At 43.4% G+C, this 18,816-nt stretch overlaps 1 protein-coding gene across 6 annotated transcripts; it reads left to right on the forward strand.

Annotated features, from left to right (window-relative positions):
- The first annotated feature begins 498 nt into the window (after nucleotides 1-498).
- On the forward strand, nucleotides 499-14,576 carry LOC123151519 (calcium-transporting ATPase 5, plasma membrane-type). Of its 6 annotated transcripts, none has more exons than XR_006475685.1 (35): nucleotides 499-738; nucleotides 834-1,094; nucleotides 1,782-1,898; nucleotides 1,981-2,023; nucleotides 2,851-2,966; nucleotides 3,052-3,183; nucleotides 3,960-4,049; nucleotides 4,195-4,264; nucleotides 4,366-4,436; nucleotides 4,533-4,616; nucleotides 4,699-4,776; nucleotides 4,889-4,960; nucleotides 5,133-5,216; nucleotides 5,291-5,373; nucleotides 5,437-5,545; nucleotides 5,633-5,688; nucleotides 5,761-5,803; nucleotides 5,880-5,963; nucleotides 6,291-6,428; nucleotides 7,380-7,445; nucleotides 7,529-7,624; nucleotides 8,294-8,404; nucleotides 8,475-8,639; nucleotides 9,878-9,937; nucleotides 10,397-10,561; nucleotides 10,791-10,907; nucleotides 11,010-11,108; nucleotides 11,573-11,710; nucleotides 11,877-11,981; nucleotides 12,087-12,132; nucleotides 12,221-12,355; nucleotides 13,365-13,472; nucleotides 13,559-13,650; nucleotides 13,941-14,032; nucleotides 14,119-14,576. XR_006475685.1 is itself a non-coding variant. In XM_044571213.1 (35 exons), the coding sequence occupies exons 2-35, from the start codon at nucleotides 930-932 to the stop codon at nucleotides 14,142-14,144; spliced, it is 3,252 nt and encodes a 1,083-aa protein (XP_044427148.1). In that variant the 5' UTR covers nucleotides 500-738; nucleotides 834-929; the 3' UTR covers nucleotides 14,145-14,576. The 6 variants fall into 6 exon arrangements, 4 of the variants coding, with proteins under 4 accessions (XP_044427150.1, XP_044427148.1, XP_044427149.1 ...); XM_044571213.1 differs by having other exon boundaries at nucleotides 500-738; nucleotides 11,877-11,977; XM_044571214.1 differs by having other exon boundaries at nucleotides 525-743; nucleotides 11,877-11,977.
- Nucleotides 14,577-18,816: the final 4,240 nt, after the last annotated feature.

The following is an 18,816-nucleotide window of genomic DNA, read 5'->3' on the forward strand; positions in this document are numbered from 1 at the left end:
ACATTGGGAAGTCATTAGGGGCGATGCAAGGGTGTCGTGTCGTCTCTTTGATTTCATATCTGTTTTGAACTCAGAACCATCTTATCAATAACCAAGATACAAAATCATACAAAAATGATTGTGTCTTAATTTGTGCCACTCGGAGATGCAAGAGGCAACAATCATCTCTAACTTTTCCCTTGGACTCAACACACCGCAACCAAGGCATAAAATCATCACATCTTTCTCCCACTCTCACGTGTCAAGCAAGTTGTTGACACGCACGAAGGCTCGTCACATCCTGGCCGTCTATCGGCTCGATCCAACGGCTCCCGGTGACCCCTCCCCTTCTCATTTCAAACCGGCCGGCCCACGCCCCGCCGCGCCCGCGCCAAACCCCGCCTTCCTCCTCCGATCCGAGCCTCCCGCGCCGAGCCGCGGCTCTCACTGACAGCCGGGCTCCCACCACGTTACCCCGCCAGGCCGGTACGAGCTCGGCCGCTCTGAGGTTTCTTCCGGGCCCACGTGGAAGCGAGAGAGAGACCTCGCGGGGCGGCCGCAGCTTCGTGGAAGCTTCCCCCGAACAATATCCTCGAGAACGAGTCCCCATTCGCGACCGAAATCCGGGCCGCAGAGGGAGAAAAAACAAAACAAATCACCAAGCTCCGCTCCGCACCGCACCACAGTGGCGAAGCTGCAACGTACTTGCGCCGGCCTCGCCCGTGGAACCTTCTAGAGTCTTGACGGCTGGGGCGGCAGGTGAGGCGAGTGACCCCTGAGGTGTTCGATCGATCCATCCCGTGGTGATTTGGTTGTCTGAGTGCTCCTGTGTGTGTGTGTGTGTGTGCCTGCAGGGTTTCTGGTCGTCGTCGTCGTCGTCGGTGTCGGTGTCATCTCTCCTGCGAGCGCTGCCGCGGACGCGGCGGCTGGCTGGTGTCTGATTGTCGGGCATGGCGGTCGGGAGCTCGCCGACGCCGCCTGAGATCCGCTCGCCGGAGCGGGACAGGCCGGAGGATGCGGCGGGCGCGGAGGGGGAGGAGGAGGAGGAGGAGTTCGGTGACGCCTTCGATATACCCCATAAGAACGCATCCCACGACAGCTTGCTCCGATGGAGGGTACGGGATCCTTCCTCCACTCACCCTTTCCCGTCAGACCGTGATCTAGGCAGGGCTCTGCTGGTTCGCAGAATGCCCAAAATATCGCCATTCTGGTGTTGATTCCGTCCTGGCTGGAGTCGGGACGTGCTAGGAAGAAGAGGGGGTAGGAGAGGAATAATCAAACACTAATGTTTTTGGTCTAGTGGATACACTGCACTGAGGTTTACTGACATGTCATTGACCCGATGGTTTACATATTACCTTCATTTTTTGTCCGCGTTTCCTCTAAGTCAAGGCATTGGAGTCTGTTTGGCGACACTACCTTTTTTACTGCCGTGCACATGCACAGAGCGGCAGACAACTTCTCATAATAAAACTGAAAACACAAGCAAAGTACTGAAACCAGAGGTCTGTCATTCATTCATTCAAACAATACTGGTCTTTGTGGTATTCACAGGTTTGGGTAGTTCATGTATCCTTCATGTATTGGGGGACATTACAGAAAGAAGCAAACAGTAATACTTTTACTACAGCTATAAAACCACACTTATACTTCAGCTAACCAGGCACTTGTTTTGCATAATAGTTGTGAGTTGGGTTCATTACAGTTTGCTGTGGCTACAGGTGAAGGACCCTTCGGGGTAGACAAATATAAGCCTTACTTATTATTTAGTTCTGATAAATATGGTTATTCTCTCCTTTCAGCAAGCTGCTCTTGTGCTGAATGCTTCACGTCGTTTTAGATACACTCTAGACCTTAAAAAGGAGGAAGAGAAAGAGATAATAAGAAGAACGATCCGATCACATGCACAAGTGATACGGGTAACGTGTCGTTTTGCACCTTATGCACCCTATTTCTCTTTCGGCTGTCTTCTTTTGTTCATTCTAATTTTGAATTCTCCAGGCAGTATTTCTTTTCAAAGAAGCCGGAGAAAATGATCCCAGAGGTACTCATTCATACCATTAACCCAAGTGCTTCTTTTATGCCATGTTTACCAAAAAAAGGCTTTCGCCCTGCTTTATATATAAAGCAAACCACCACAGCCACAAGGTTCAACATGAGTCCACACACACACACATGGTAGCACAACAAAGTACGGGAGGGTTCTGCTGGGGCACAGCTCAACAAGCCCTGCAATTAAAAAATAAAGGCGGTAGCACCGCAAGTGAAGACTCTAATCCGGCTCAGGTGGTGGAGGAGGGAGCGGCGGCGCCAAGCGAAGAGCCATCGTCCGAAGATCAGCAACGATGATGTTGATGGCGTCCCGGTCCTGGTGGCGGCTAAGCGGCCGCCAAAGCTGCAAATAGCCACACATTGTATCTGTGTTTTGGTAGAATAACTTTGGTTTTCTACATTTCCTTCCTAGACTGCATATGTGCCTCTTAGCCACAATGTACCAAATGGTGGGGTTATATGCAAACATTATGAAACAAAGCAGTTCCCAAATTTCATTGGTAGCCGTAGTCATTCATGTCTCTGATTTGCCTTCTTTAATTTGATCACTACTTCTGAATGTGCAATATTACAGCAAAATTTCCAGCTCATTTATTTTGTGCAATGCAGCTGCTATCTTTTATTTGTCTTACCAGCCTATTCTCCACATTTTCCCTGCTCATTTTGCTTGTCTTATTGTTGCCTTTTCAGTTGTATTTTTTTAAAGGGCTGTCTTTTCAGTTTATACTTGCAATTAATCTATCTATTGTATCCGTGCTTATTTTGCATACAATGTAATTTATATTCTTGTGCTATTTTCAATGTTCCTCATCTGAGCAGAAGCTTATACTGGTATACAACTTCCAACTGCCTCTCGAAGTTTTCCAATTGAAATGGAAAAGCTTAAAACTTTAAACAGAGATCATGATAGTGTTCTTCTTCAGGAAATTAGAGGAGTAAGTTAACACTGAGCTAGAATTTATTTCTTAACCTTGTCACCTGCTGCTATTCATTTGTGTGTAATGACACTATTCTTTTCAGGTTAAGGGGCTGTCAGATTTATTAAAGAGTAATTTGGAAATGGGAATTAATCCAACTGAGGATGAATTGTTACAAAGGAGGGATGTTTTCGGTGCAAATACATATCCACGCAAGAAAAGAAAAAACATACTGGTATAGCTTTTTTTATGTTACTAGATGATTCTCCGCATGTTGTTGCGGGAATATTTTGCAACATATTTCAATGGGATTCATTGTATGAAACATAAATATTTGAAGTAATAATGTGAAAAACTGAAACTAAAATACATATAATTTATTATGTTTGGTCACTATATAGTTGTATAATATGTTAACTATATATATATAGTATAATAGAATGAAAATTCTCATGTATGTTTGCATGTTGAGATGAGTTTTTTTTTTCATGCATGTCACGATGAAGTGGCATGCTTGCATGTTGGCAGACATGGTAGTGGGGGTGGGCCTATTCTCATGCATGTTGTGCGATGATGTGTCATGCTTGCATGTTGAGAGAAATAGTTAGTGGGGGCTAGCTATTTAGATATAGAAGATTTCTGTAAGTAAATTGCACAAGGTCAATCTTGCAAGTTTCTAGCCACTTGCAATTTCAGTTTCCTTATGGGACATCTGTTCTCTTCATTATCTAGTATCTACATCTCTTCACCGTTCCTTCTTTAGTGTATGCTTTTTGTGTGTCCGAGCAGGGTTAAGCTTTCCAATTACATAAAACTTGTATTTTGGCATAAGCTCCTTACAAAATTCTAAGGTCACTATTGGAAAATTTAAAGTGCGTTTATGCTGCATATTAGAAGAGTTGATTACGAAGTAGTCCTATGAGACTTTCTTTCAGTACAACATCAAATCAATTTCAATGCTTCAACATATTTGGTATCAAATTTTAACCATACTGAGTTTTGGTATTGCAGCGTTTTATATTTGATGCATGCAAAGATTTAACTCTCATCATTCTAATGGTAGCTGCTGCCATATCTCTTACGTTGGGCATGGCCACAGAGGTATTTTCTACCTCTTCACTAATTGTTTCCTTGGAATTAGCCTTTCATTATGTCATCTTCCTTAGCCATGGTAGTTTTGAACTTGAATAATTGTCATGCTTTAAGGATAACTATAACTGCATTTGTTTTTTTTTCTCTTATCTAGGGTGTCGAGGAAGGATGGTATGAGGGGGGAAGTATTTTTTTAGCTGTTTTTCTTGTGATACTTGTCACCGGTAATTGATTGAGTTTGCACATTTCCTATTATATTTGTTTTGTTTTTGGCTTCACCTTTAGCTTGCTGCGATCTAATTGTTTTGTTTTTTGATCTATCTAGCAACCAGTGATTACAGGCAATCACTTCAGTTTCAACATCTGAATGAGGAGAAACAGAACATACAAGTGGAGGTGAGTATGATCATGTGTAACTATATTTTGGTGCACTTCCAGATATGAATTCCCATTCATTGCTTACATTCCTGATTTACTATATCTTTTAATTAGGTTCTTAGAGGTGGTAAAAGATTTCGAACTTCAATATTTGACCTTGTTGTCGGTGATGTGGTTCCACTGAATATTGGTGACCAAGTAAGATGGTATATTATTTGTCAACTCTGCTTATTTTTTCATCCTAGAATAATTTGCTTACATTCATTATTTCACATTTTAGGTTCCTGCTGATGGCATCCTGATATCTGGCCATTCTCTTGCAATAGACGAATCAAGTATGACTGGGGAATCAAAAACTGTGAGTTCCGGTGCAAAACTTCTTTCTTGTGGCGATTCAAACACACTTCTTTTTTTGCGGCGAGACTCAAGCACACCTCTTCGGATTTTCATGATGTCATATTATTTTTTAGGTTCACAAGGATCAAAAGGCTCCGTTCTTGATGTCTGGTTGCAAGGTTGCAGATGGCTATGGTTCTATGTTGGTGAGTACCACTATCTTAAGTGTTAAGCAACATGTTAGGTTAACTTACTGTTTTCGGTGTCACAACACATAGCATTTTTCTCTCCCTTATTTGTGCTTTTCTATATTTTGGTTCTTAATGGTTAGACTTTATATATCATAATATTTATCCACTTTGCCTATCAAATACAAAGGTAACAGGTGTGGGTATCAACACTGAATGGGGCCAGTTGATGGCTAACCTTTCTGAAGATAATGGTGAAGAAACCCCATTGCAGGTTAATCTCTGTTCAGGCTCATCTATATTCTTGCATGAATGAATACTGATGAGACCCTTTCAACCATGGAGTAGGTGCGTTTGAATGGTGTTGCTACTTTTATTGGCATGGTGGGTCTGTCAGTAGCTGGTGTTGTACTTGGCGTGCTTGCGATAAGGTATTTTGCATGATAATGCAGCACAAACAAATATACTCTTTATAACCACTTACTGAACTACAGATATTTTACTGGACATACCAAGAATCCGGATGGGACTGTTCAATTTCGGGCTGGAACTACTGGTCTCAAACAAGGATTTATGGGTGCAATCAGAATTTTGACAATCGCCGTATGTATTTTTTGTACAAGTATACAGCTAATATCTTGAATCATTTTCATCTTTTGGTGACCTGATTTTGTGTAATACTATCTATAGGTAACCATCGTAGTTGTTGCTGTGCCTGAGGGACTTCCACTGGCAGTAACATTGACGTATGGATCTCCTTACTGTGCAAATTACATGAAAATTTCAGTCACATGACTATCTATATTTTGTGGTTTCAGACTTGCGTATTCAATGCGAAAGATGATGCGAGACAAGGCGCTGGTAAAAAAACAATCCTATTTCTGTATAAAACATTCACATGATAGGAAACTTTATCATCCTTATTTCCTTTATTTAGGTGAGGCGGCTCTCATCTTGTGAAACAATGGGATCAGCAACTACTATATGCAGTGATAAGACAGGAACTCTCACCTTGAATAAGGTTTGTAGAATCAATCTGGTGCTTGTGCTATGAAACACCGTTTGAAGATCTGTCATGATGCTATTCCAAGTCCCAATACGCTGCCCTGACAAGAGGCTAATTCTTTCCATTTACTTTAAGTCTTGGAATATACCTGTCAGCACCGCAGAACCAAAATTAACACAAAAACAGCACCAATTTGATGCCAGGATCTTTGGGTGTTGATAATACATTTCTTTATTGTTGTCAGTTACGAGCACATCTTCTGCTAATTCTGTCTTTAATTGTGGCCTTTTAAAGACTGTCATCGTGGTTCGTTTTGTAATCTTTATATTATTGATTATGTAGATGACAGTTGTGGAGGCACACTTTATCGGGACAAGGTTGGATCCTTGTGATGATGTTAGGGCAATCTCAAGCAGTTCAGCGGCACTGCTTATTGAAGGAATTGCACAAAACACTACAGGAACTGTATTTTTGCCAGAGGTAATATCAACTTTATTTCTTCCTTCTTTTAATAATATTAGAGGTACCTGAATTATCTATTATATTAGAGGTACCTGAATTATCTATTATATTATCCATTGTCCAGAAAAGCAATAGCATACAGGTCACCAATCTGTAATGTATAACCCAGCTAGCCTAGATTTAATTGAAAAGATCAGCAATTTTGATTAAGTTATGACTGGTTACAGCCACTTTGTAAAGATTTGTTTTTTTACTTTTTATGTAAAACATGGTGGTCCATAATGCTATTTGAGGAACATTGAAGATGGTAATAGCTCAGTTTTCACCATCCGATCTTTATTTTTAATGTTTTTTCAGGATTTTTTACTTTTATTATAGGAGTTCAACTTAGCGTTCTTTCTGTACTAATCGCCTGGGAGTGAGTGAACTTTGCACGTGATCCTGCTATATTTGAAATATAAGTGGTCAACAGTGGACTCCAAGCAACTGGCCTCCACTTGCAGCTAGAAACATGCACGTTCTCTAGTTTCTCTGCAGTACTCCTATTCACTTGCTTGTGCATGTCGATAAACTGGGAAAGCATCAGGCTGGAGATTACTAACTACTTTCTGAAACTGGCAACCGGAGATTGAATCACATTCCAAATGAGATCCAGTGGAGTCCAGAATAATGTATCAGCTGTCAACACTTTGTCAGTTCCACCAAATCCATGAAAATTATGCTCACTTGAGGTTCTTAGCAGTGTGGAAATTGGGTGGTAACGAGCTGGTTACCTGTAAAGGCACTGTCTGAGTTTAAGATATGATCTCATAAAATTACCCCAATTTTATTATTTCCTGCCATTAACCAGACAGAAATCAGAACTGGGCAGATGCTTGGAGGCAGTCTAGGGAGAATGCTATGCTAACTGTCATCTACATATATCAGTTGCTTCCACAAAATTTCATCCGTCTTTTTTTCAATGTATAGGATGGGGGAGCAGCTGATGTTACAGGTTCACCAACTGAAAAAGCCATTCTTTCTTGGGGCCTTAAGGTACGACTGATTTTGCTTCATACAGAGTGTCTCCTTTAAGCTTCTTTTGTTGGCTTGGCCTAACACAGTTGCACCTTGCACAGATAGGGATGGATTTCAACAATGTTCGGTCAAAATCTTCAGTTCTTCATGTATTTCCATTTAACTCAGAGAAGAAGCGAGGTGGTGTTGCAGTGCAGGTAGTAAGGCACATATGTATCTAGAACCATTGGTATATCTAAATTCGTGAGTTAGACGAGTGTATCCATGAAGAATTTAACCACTTTTCAGGCTTATTTATATTTGGGTGCTTCATTATTCCAATCCCTTGTAATTTACCACATGTAGTTGGCAATAGATGTTTTGGTTATCAGTGCTTGTGAGTTGTGAGAGTTAACGCTATCAAGTTTAACAGCTTCAGGACTATTGGCTCCTGGTAGGCTGATGTTTGTTTTCCTGCTGGATATCTCCCGGGCTTGGCTTAAAGGACCAGCCAAATTTCTCATTTGAAGTACTCAAGTAGGGTTATCTACCAGTGGCAAACAGTTTCTCAAACTTGTTTAAGTCTAATATTATACCAACCAGAAGGGTTTTGAGATTCCCCTTCGTAATGACCAGTTACTTTTGATGGCACAGATGACTGTTATTGGCAAGTAGTTCTCGATATGAGCATTGGATGCCATTGAGCATTTGTTCTGATTATAGCATCAGCAGAGTGTTCCTTGGACCTTATGTCTTTTAGTATGCACAGATCTATGATTTGAATTACGCAGTGTGTACGATGTTTTGATAAAAACTCCTGTTTTCTATTGTTTCGTATCCCAGTTTTTGTTCATGTTACCTCAAGGATGTTTGGTTACTGATTGCAGTCAGATACCGAGGTCCACATCCATTGGAAAGGTGCAGCTGAGTTAGTGCTATCATCTTGCAAAAGTTGGCTTTCTCTGGATGGTTCAGTTCAGCCAATGGGTGCACAGAAGGTAACTGCCATGCATAATTTGCCACCTGCTCAATTTCTTATGCACTCTTACAATGTTGAAATGTTTACAGCGTAATGAGTACAAGAAGTCAATTGAAGACATGGCAAAGAGTTCACTACGATGTGTTGCTTTTGCATATTGTCTATGTGATATTGAAAAAATTCCGAAGGAAGACATAGCTGATTGGAAGTTACCTGAGGAAGATCTGACTCTGCTTGGTATTGTGGGCATAAAGGTTGGTCCTTATTGTTCGGTAGATTCACTTTCAGATTGATTGTGTTCTCTTAATTTTGAGTTTGACACAAATAACTAGGGTTGCTTCCGATACCCAAAGGATAGCCCTGTGTACAGTGTCCTATTCCATGCTCTATAGTGCCTGTGCTGGGAACATAGGGTATTCAGTTAATCAAACATATGTTTCACTGATGCATCAGCTTGCAGCTATATGTCTGCTCAGATAGACAGATAGTATATGGCTGATCTGATTCATCGTCTTATGATTCACAATCTATCGAGAGAAGTGCATATTTCAACCCTGAACTTTTGCCCTAGTCTAATTTATAACCCCGAACTCCAATACCGTCTAAATTACAACCCCCAACTCTCAAAACCGGTCAGGATTCAACCCTTCTCTCTCTGTTGATCAGTTTTGACCCGTTGACTAGTGAACAGTAAATTAAAAATAAAGTTGAAAAAAATAAAATCAAAATCAAAATAACTTCGTTTTTTCCACAAGGTGAACAATAAATTAAAAAAAATCATAAGTGGAACAAAAGTAAAATTTCAAAAAATAATTTTGATTTTTTCACTGGCTAAACAGTAAAAAAATCATAATATTTTTTACATGGAAGATGTATCAATGCGTGAGGTCCGTGCCAATTTTCATCGCGTTCGGACATCTGAGTAGCTCTCAGCCAAAAAAATAAAATCAGCCTGACCAGTGCATGAACAGTTAAATGTTTCAGACCCCACATTTGTCTTTTTTGCTGAGTGCTACTCTATCATCCAAACAAGCTAAAAAAATTGCAACTTCTTTTAAATTACTGGTCACCAGGTGAAATAATAATAATAGTAATAATTTTTTAATTTACTGTTCAACCAGTCAACGGGTCAAAACCGGTCAACTTGGTCAAAACCGGTCATGAGGTAGAGAAGGGTTGAATCCTGACCGGTTTTGAGAGTTGGGGGTTGTAGTTTAGACGGTATTGAAGTTCGGGGTTGTAAATTAGACTAGGGCAAGAGTTCGGGGTTGAAATATGCACTTCTCTCCAATCTATCCATGCTTTCTGGCTTTTGCTAAAACATGAAATATACCAGTATGCATCATACTTATCTCTAAATGATTCATCGCCTTTTGTATTTATATGAGGCATCATAATTTGCAAGCATAATTTCTTCTGGTTAGTCATACTGCATTACTTGATGACAATATCCATCTATTACTCCTGCTATAAAGAGTTTCTTCACCTGTAGGATCCATGTCGCCCAGGAGTGAGGAATGCTGTACAATTATGCAAAAATGCTGGTGTAAAGGTATATCCTACTTGTGTTCTTATTTTTCTTGTTCTCATTGGAAATGTTTCACCTCTAATCTACATTAGTCATCGACGGAATGAACTGTGAAGCTAAATCCTCCACGGTATTCCTCATGTTCTCAATTAGGTCTAGTCTTTTACTTCTCACAGGATTGGCTCGTCATGTTTGTAGCTGGGCAAGGTTTCTAGCCATTTTCAGTTTCTTTACTTCCTATGCCATGATGCTATTCATATAGTTTATTTTGTATTTTGGGACATTCAATTGTTTGTGTCCTATCCATAAAACATGACTCTTTGTAAACTTTGACCTTGTTGGTTAGTTTCTCAATCGTTACAAAACATGTTAGTTTCTTGAAGTTTTTGTTTTCCTTAAAATGGATTTTTTTCATCATTTCCTCATTTTGAATGTCACTGCTTCTTTTGTTGGCTTTAATATTTGTTACATTTGTACATGTAGGTGCGCATGGTCACAGGAGATAATATTGAAACAGCCAAGGCAATAGCGTTGGAGTGCGGAATACTAGATGCAAATGGTGTTATTTCAGAGCCATTTGTAATAGAGGGAAGAGCGTTCCGCGAGATGTCTGAAATTGCAAGAGGAGAGATTGCTGACAAGATAACTGTAACTCTCTCCATTCTTAAGTCCCTTGTGTATATATGTTATACTGTGTTGAAGTAACAACCTTTATCTGTACTAAACACAATGATTCTTATGACTTACTTGAAGTCATTTGAAGTGGTGAATTCTTTTGTATAACTTCTAGTTTTTCTATCCTTCTCAGGAAGTCATTTTCTTTGAAGTTTCTGACATTCTTTTGATTGTTCTACAACTAATTAACTTTGAATTTCAGGTCATGGGAAGATCATCTCCAAATGACAAACTTTTGCTTGTCCAAGCTTTGAAAAGGAAAGGCCATGTTGTGGCTGTCACTGGTGATGGCACAAATGATGCCCCTGCATTGCATGAGGTGTCATGTGTAACTTATGATAAGCTATTAGTGGCCATTTATCTTTGATATTGCAGAAGCTTCTGATTTATTCTTATATCTAATGCTTGATCTGTTGTATAGGCTGATATAGGTCTTGCAATGGGCATGTCAGGGACAGAAGTTGCTAAAGAAAGCTCTGACATTATAATCTTGGATGATGACTTCACATCTGTTGTGAAGGTTAGTGTTTTCTATGTTTTTTTTGGAAGAGATCTTTCTTATGAAGGATAACTGTTCTTAGCAATTGTGGAGTTTTTTTTTCGTGATGTCCCTGAAGGGACATCATGATGGACTTTTTCTTCTGTAACAAACTGGCATGGTGCTTTGACGGCAATATACCATCAAAGTAACCTGTGAGTGATATCATGTTTTGTGCTAATTGCTATCAGCTTCATCATTGCCAAAAGAGAGAAAAAATGCTATTGGTTGACAGTGTGTAGAGAGTACAGTTCATGGAGAAGCACATATAAGCCCGTAATGTTCTGATATGCTGCCTTATGCTGCTGAATAGCTATGGCATGTTAAGACTTAAACATAGTGTATATGCAAGATCCTTTGTAGTTTGTGCTTAGGCACAAATTCTGGCTGCTCAACCTTCTTGTGATTTTGTGCACTTACACCTCTTATCTCTCTTTCTTTTTTAGGTTGTTCGCTGGGGACGCTCTGTCTATGCAAATATTCAGAAATTCATCCAGTTCCAGCTTACTGTTAATGTTGCCGCACTTGTGATTAATGTTATTGCAGCTGTGTCATCTGGTGATGTGCCTCTAAATGCTGTTGAGGTCGGGACCTCTCCTTTTTTCTTCCAACTATTTTTCAATCTCTAATATTTTCATTACTGCCATTGCCACTTTTGTTGTGCATGAAAGATGTGCCGAAATCTTAATTGTAAGTACAAACACTTGTATGCCAAGGTTGGCTCTCATGCACTATGTTCCTAATTTGCAGCTTCTCTGGGTAAACCTTATCATGGATACACTGGGAGCTCTTGCTTTAGCAACTGAACCACCAACAGACAACCTTATGAAGAGACAGCCTGTTGGTCGAAGGCATGTAATATCACCCTACCTGTCTAGAGTATTGCATTATATGTTTCATGAAATGAGTTGAACTGTTTTCTACATAATTTACAATATTTCTCCCTGTTTTCTACTTCAGGGAGCCACTTGTGACCAATATTATGTGGAGAAACTTGTTTGTCCAGGTTGAATTTGCGTGACTCATTTGTATTCTTAGAGCATACAATTGTTGTTCCATATTCTTCTGTTCTGATTTACATGGAATTTTTGCAGGCCATTTACCAAATAGCAATCCTTCTTATCTTTAATTTCTCTGGAAAAAAGATTCTACGGCTGCAGAATGAAAGTCCAGATAACGCCGAGAAAATGAAGAACACATTTATCTTCAATACATTTGTATTTTGCCAGGTTGGTTGGATATTTTCTGATTCTACAACTGTAACAGGGTGTTACTTAAATTCTACGTTGTTCTTTAGATAGACTAATATTGGTATTTGATTTATCTAATAAATGTTCATGTTAAGGGTAGTATAGTGGCAGTGGTTGCCATCTTAAATAAACTGACCTACCATGTAAACTCAAGTTACTCCTTATAATAGTGTAAACTGCACTCTGTAAATATTAGACTTGCTGTGGAGCTGACACCATGAATAGTGACTGGCTAGCTTGTATCTGACCTAACATGGTAACAAAAGCATTGCTACTTATGCTCCATGGTGTAACTCTGAGTTGTGACTGCGAGAGCGTATGCTATTCTAGGGCTTGTGTCAAGGGTCCGAGGTCTTATGAAATAAAATTCCTCCAGTCGTTCAAAAAGTCTTCATGATGTGAAAAGGGGCATATGTCCTTATTGTCAATTACCGTGTGGTTTTTTCTTAAACCAGCCACTTCAGTTGCTTGGTCTTAAGGTTTCAATACATGTATAATTTAAGTTAGCCCTAGTTAAGTACCACCGGTAGTTGCCTAGTTACGTATGTTTCTCTCCTGAAACCAGAGAAAGCAGGATGCCCAGAACATTGCTCGGGTAAATGCTGAAATATCATTGATTAATTATCAACAAGTGCTAATGTCCTATGAAACATCGTGTAGGCCGCAAATGTATCGTTAGTTTGTCACTCCTGATAGTTGATTGGGAATCAGCCTATAAGCAGTCTGATGCCATTTTGGAACCTTGGCCATACATACTACTAGACACTATTATTAGCTTGGTCCCAGTTTGGGAATCAACAAGTGCGATCTTGTCAAATGCAGTGGCGGTCCCAGTTTGAGGTAAATCACCCGAGTGCATTATGATCTATGTAAACTTATCATTACCAAAAAAAAGAATCAAGAAATTGCCTCACACTGTACTTACTAATATTAGCTTTATGTAGTTCTGAACAAAGATTTCTTAAACTTGATTTGCGTTTTATACCAGATCTTCAATGAGTTCAATGCGCGTAAGCCTGAGGAAAGGAATGTCTTCAAAGGAGTAACAAAGAACCACCTCTTCATGGGAATAGTTTGTGTAACTACCGTGTTTCAGGTAACAGGACATGCATGGTTGTTGCACTGAATGTCCTATCATTCTTGTCCATGAAGTGCTGATAAAGTTGCTGTCTCCTTTGCCAGATACTAATAGTTGAATTCCTGGGAAAGTTCTTTAAAATTGTGAGACTTAACTGGAGTCTATGGTTAGTTTCAGTTGCCATTGGCGTCGTAAGGTACACACTTCAAAATTTATCATTTATGCAAGGTTTGCAATTAGTACACTATCCGACGTTTTAAGGTTATGTAATCAATGTGTCATACAGTTATTTTACGAATTCAGATGCCGTTTGTCCCCCATTTTCTGTGCGACTAGGTTAAGGTTCATATTAACTTGCACTCGAGACATTCCCAGGGTGTTCTAACATCTTTTTTTTTGCTTTCATTTATCATGTACTTTCCGACTGTAATCTCATCATGGTCATTTTGTAAAGTTTTGACCTCCCTTTTCTCTGTGATGTTCCAGCTGGCCTTTGGCTTATCTAGGGAAATTCATTCCTGTTCCTGTAAGACCTCTCCAGGCCTATTTCAAGCCTTGTTGGAAATCATCACGCCGAGGTAAGTCTCCGCTCTATAGTTACTGGATAATGTTCTGCATGAACGTTGATCTAACAAGCTTACAATTAACACGTACTGTAACGCAGACGAAGAGGAAGGCAGGCAGGGCTAAAAAGGCTGCAGATCACCTAGTGTAAATAGACATGGGTCAGGCGAAGAACAGGAACCCGTACCGCCTCTCCCAGTGGAACAGAGCTGCGGATTATCTCTACAAGGAGATGCATTGAACTAGAAGCTTTCCATGCAGGGACAGGTCAAGTGCAACCGTTGCTGTTAATCATTATGGTTATGGGGCTTCATCGTGATGCAGGTTAATGTAAATGAAAATCCTACCTGGGAAGACAATCAGTAACATTGCCACGGAAGTGACTGTTTTGTGAATGTTCGTTGACTACGGGAAGGTGACATTTTTTATGCAAATAAGTTGTGATAGCTAGGACACACATCGTAGGCTTAGTACAGTCCTAGGTGCCTTGGGGGTGTCAGACCTTCATTTTGTTCAGGTTGAGTAAACTAGCAAGCAATAAGAAAGAATTAGCCGAAATTTCCTGGTAAATTTCCACTGCAGTTCTATCTCAAATGCTCAAAAGATGAGGCTGTTTCCGACTTATCTTCAACAGCCGGATTCAAAATATGATGCTCCCAAGTTCTGGGCAGCCCTAAAATTTACCCCCAAGTGCTGCAAATTTGTAGCAGCCGGCCTGTTGCCGTAAAACAATTTCCTAGCCGGAGCCAACTGAGGGCATCTCCAGCCGCGTCCCCAACAGGTCCTTCCCAGGTGTTTTTCCGCGTCGGCGCCCAAAAATTGGCCCAGTCAAGTCCTCAGAAGCCTGTTTTTTGCCGGTTTGGGTCGAAATTGGCCCCGGCGGACCCAGACCAAACCCGGTGTGCTAGGGGCGCCAGGGCGAGACGTTTAGGCGTGAAAATGGATGGCCCGCTGAGTTAGCAACACGCCGCTTCGTCGGCCTCATCGCCTCGGTTCCTGTAGGAATTAATGTGAAGGCTGCCACGTTGTCGCGTCGGTCAACCTCCATTGATGCCTCACGGGCGGCGCAGTGAATGCGCCGCGACGCGCGTCCAACCGCGCGTCGCCGGGTATGCAGCCCATCGCCGCCCAGCTACGGCTATAAAAAGCGACCTCCACGTCGGTGGATGTCACAGCTCTTATTTCCCCCCTCTCTAGCGTAGAAAGCAGCACTCTCCCTTCTTCCCGCCGACGAGAAAGTTGGCCGAGAGGTACCCAGGCGATGACGCGGCGGCGAACGGCTTCGGTCGCCGCCACCTCCAAGAGGCGAAGGCGCGGCTGCTGTACGAGGCGGAGTACCCAGCGCCCTCGGACATGCAGGTGCCGGAAACGTGGAAGCTGAGCACTGACGGCGTCCCGGTGCCATCGGTGCCCGAAGGGGCGGCGCGGCGGGCCGAGATCGCCTGCATTCGCTCGTCCCTAACGGAGGAAAAGCGGAATGAGCCGCGCTACGCCGCCGATAGCCACGGCCTCTAGACCATGTACTTCCAGCGCCGCCGCGAGGAGTAGATCGCCTCCACCAACGGCGTCATCCCGCGGGGCCGCCACAACGCCGACGGGCGGCGCGAGTGCTTGGGCATTTCAGGCTGCACCCTCGAGGCCGTCCTCGACCACATCGAGACCGGCAACGCGCCGCGGCTCGAGTACCCGCAGCGGCCGTCCTTCTCTCGCCGCTGTGGTAGCTCCTGGACATCGCGACGGATGGAGTCGGGGTCGTCCTTGTCGTCGAGCTCCGGCTCGCCGGCCGCGCTCTGCCCCGTCAAACCTGAGTTGGAGGAGATGCCGCTTGGGCGCCGCACCCGCAGCGGCTCCCTCGTCATCAACGAGGGTGCCCGGTCCTCCCCACGCGGATCCTACTGTCTCCGGCCGAAGCCGGAGCCGGGGCTGCTCAGGGTGAAGTCTGAGCACGTCGAGATGGCGGCCCCCGACGACGAGTCCGCCCTCAAGTGGGCGAAGGAGGACTACGTCCGGGAGCAGGTGCGCCGCCAGCGCTGGGCGTACGCGGAGCTCCAGGTCCGGCGCCGCGGTCGCGAGGAGGGCGGCGTCATCGTCCTCGACAGCGACGAGGAGGGCGAGGCCGGGCCGTCCAGTGCACCACCGCGCCTTGGCGACCCGGGCCAGGGCTGCAGCAGGGACGGGGCCGGCCCAAGCCAGCCGCGCGACAACGACGGCGGCGGCGGCGGCGACTACACCCGCTTCTACAGGCTCTTCGGCATGTAGACGACGGCGACGGCGATGGCGGTGGCGGCTCGACGTAGTTTGGCATAGTTTAGGCGTTGTTCAGGCGTAGTTTGCATGTGTTCGTGTGTTTTTTACAAATTTCGATAAAGTTTCAGCTTGGTCCCCGGCTATCCCCTTTGATGGCGGCGGAGGAGTAGGAGCTGAAGAGGGCGTCGGCAGGATAGGGGAGAGAGCAGAGGAGTCATCCTCGCAAGGCTTGGCTCGGTCGCCGGCGATGTCCTTGGACGACGGCCTCTTCGAGAAACACGACGGCGACGGCGGGTCCATGGGATTGGAAGCGGGAGGTGGTGCCGCACCACTGGTGCGGTGGAGATGGCGGCGATGGCGCCCTAGCCTAGGGCATGACGTGACCGGGGAAGGACGCGAAGGGGGGGTTGTGGACTGCCGCTGGCTCGATGGGCTTTTCTGGGCTATCCACTTGCACCGTTTAATTTTTCTGGGTGTCCACGAATGCCACATAACGTTTTTTTGGTGGATGGCATATGTGGGACTAATGGGACCCAGCGCCACTTACATCCTGACCGATGACTGGGAGCTAGATCGCCCCAGAGACCAATCTAGCGCCGGCTCGTCCTAGGCGGCTCTTTTTCGACGCCCTAAGAGACCGAACGGTTGGAGATGCTCTGACATGATGAAACTTCATCCCGTAGTGCCGTGCCTATCCCCTCGACCGCCGCTGGCTTGATCTTGTCCGCCAATGCGACCGTTGTCAGTTCGCAGTACGCCCTCGGCGCTGATTCGAGGCTATTTCGGCCGAGCCGTCGCCGCCCCTTTGATGATGGATGTAGACGTGGACTAGTGGCCGCCAAAGTGTCGCTGTTGACCATGATGGCGTCAATGGCACATGATCACCATTTTTGGTTGCAAGCTCGACCTCCGTGGCGTCAACAAGGTCCTCTCAAGCCATTTCTACCCTTCACGGCGACCACCTCAACTCCCATAAGCTGCCAGTCGGATTCCTCCTCCTTGTAGGCTAGGTGTTCGAGGAATTGCCTAGAAGGTAATTTTTTTCACTTCTTATTTTGTTGTTCTGCACAAAGGAGTAGATTGTAATGGAAATTATTGTATAGTAGATGAGTTCATTTGAACCCTCTTTGTGGGATGATTCCTCGTTCGAAGAGGAATATGACATGAATGAAGAGGAGGACATTGCTTTAGTTTTGATGGTGCATAAGAAAGTAAGAGCCTCAAGCATGGTGGTTCTGTTTTCGGCTGTGAGGTGATTCCTAGGATTAGGCAAGATGGGCACAATAGATTGATGCTCAACAATTTTGTTTCAAATGCGGTGTATCCAAAGTGATACTTCGATGCAAGCATAGGTTGTCTTGGGATTTGTTCCTTCACATTGCTAATTGTGTGAAGCAGTATGATCGGTTCTTTGAGCAGAGGAGGAATTGCATCGGAGATCTTGGCCATAACACTATCCATAAGGTGAATGCCACATTGTGCATGATGGCATATGGTGTCACGGCCGATTTCATTGACAATAACTTACAATGGGAGAGAGCACTTCAATCTTGTGCGTCAATTTTTTTTGCAAAGGCGTCGGTTGAAGTGTTCGGAGTAGAGTATTTGAGAGCATCGAATGCTCAGGATACTCAGAGAACACGTGGTTTTCCAAGCTTGGATCAATTGATTGCATGCACAAGAGGTTGAAGAACTGCATGCATTTTTTGGGATGCCTAGATCTTGCAATGACATCAATGTGTTTCGATGGTCACCACTCTTTGCACAATTAGCCAATGACGAATCACCATCGGTGGAGTTTCAACCAGATGGCCACACATACAACATGGGCTACTATCTTGCGGATGAGATATATCCGAAGTGGGCTACCTTTGGAAGCCAATTTCAAGCCCAAGGTAAGAAAGAACTTTACTTCCATAATGCTCATGCAGCTGCTAGAAAGATGTGGAGAGGGCCTTTTGGGATTTTGCAATCCCAATTTGCAATTGTGCAAGGAGTGGCTAGGTAGGTTTTGGGATAAGAGATCCTTTGGTACATCATCACAACCAGCGTGATCTTGCATAACACGATCATTGAGAATGAGGGTGGGGAAGATTTGGATTACACCTTCTATAGACTCATGGGACAACCGGTGTAGCCGCGTAGAAGGGAAGACCGAAACCGACACTGAGTGTAACATGACATTCGAGATTCTGATAAGCACAAATATCTTCAAAAAGATTTCATGGAGAAGTTGTGGGCATGGCATGGGCAACAAGCCCACTAGTTTCATATCCATGTTTCATGTATGTGTGATGATGAACAATTTGTATTGAATTTAATGTTGTGGATTGATGAACTACTCCCTTCGTTCTGTGAAGAGTGTACATCTAGAAATTTTAGGACAAATTATGGAGTTAAGTAAAAAATGCATTGGAAAGGTGCAAGACACCATCTTTCTCCTCTTTAATTACCCAACCCCCAATGAGCTAAGTGCATGTAGAAATTAAGAAGACCATGTGTAGATTGCTATTGGTCTTGATTACCGTGTGATGAGAGAGAAGTATTTTTT

Source organism: Triticum aestivum, chromosome 7A (genome assembly GCF_018294505.1).
Source record: "Triticum aestivum cultivar Chinese Spring chromosome 7A, IWGSC CS RefSeq v2.1, whole genome shotgun sequence".
NCBI classification, from domain to species: domain Eukaryota; kingdom Viridiplantae; phylum Streptophyta; class Magnoliopsida; order Poales; family Poaceae; genus Triticum; species Triticum aestivum.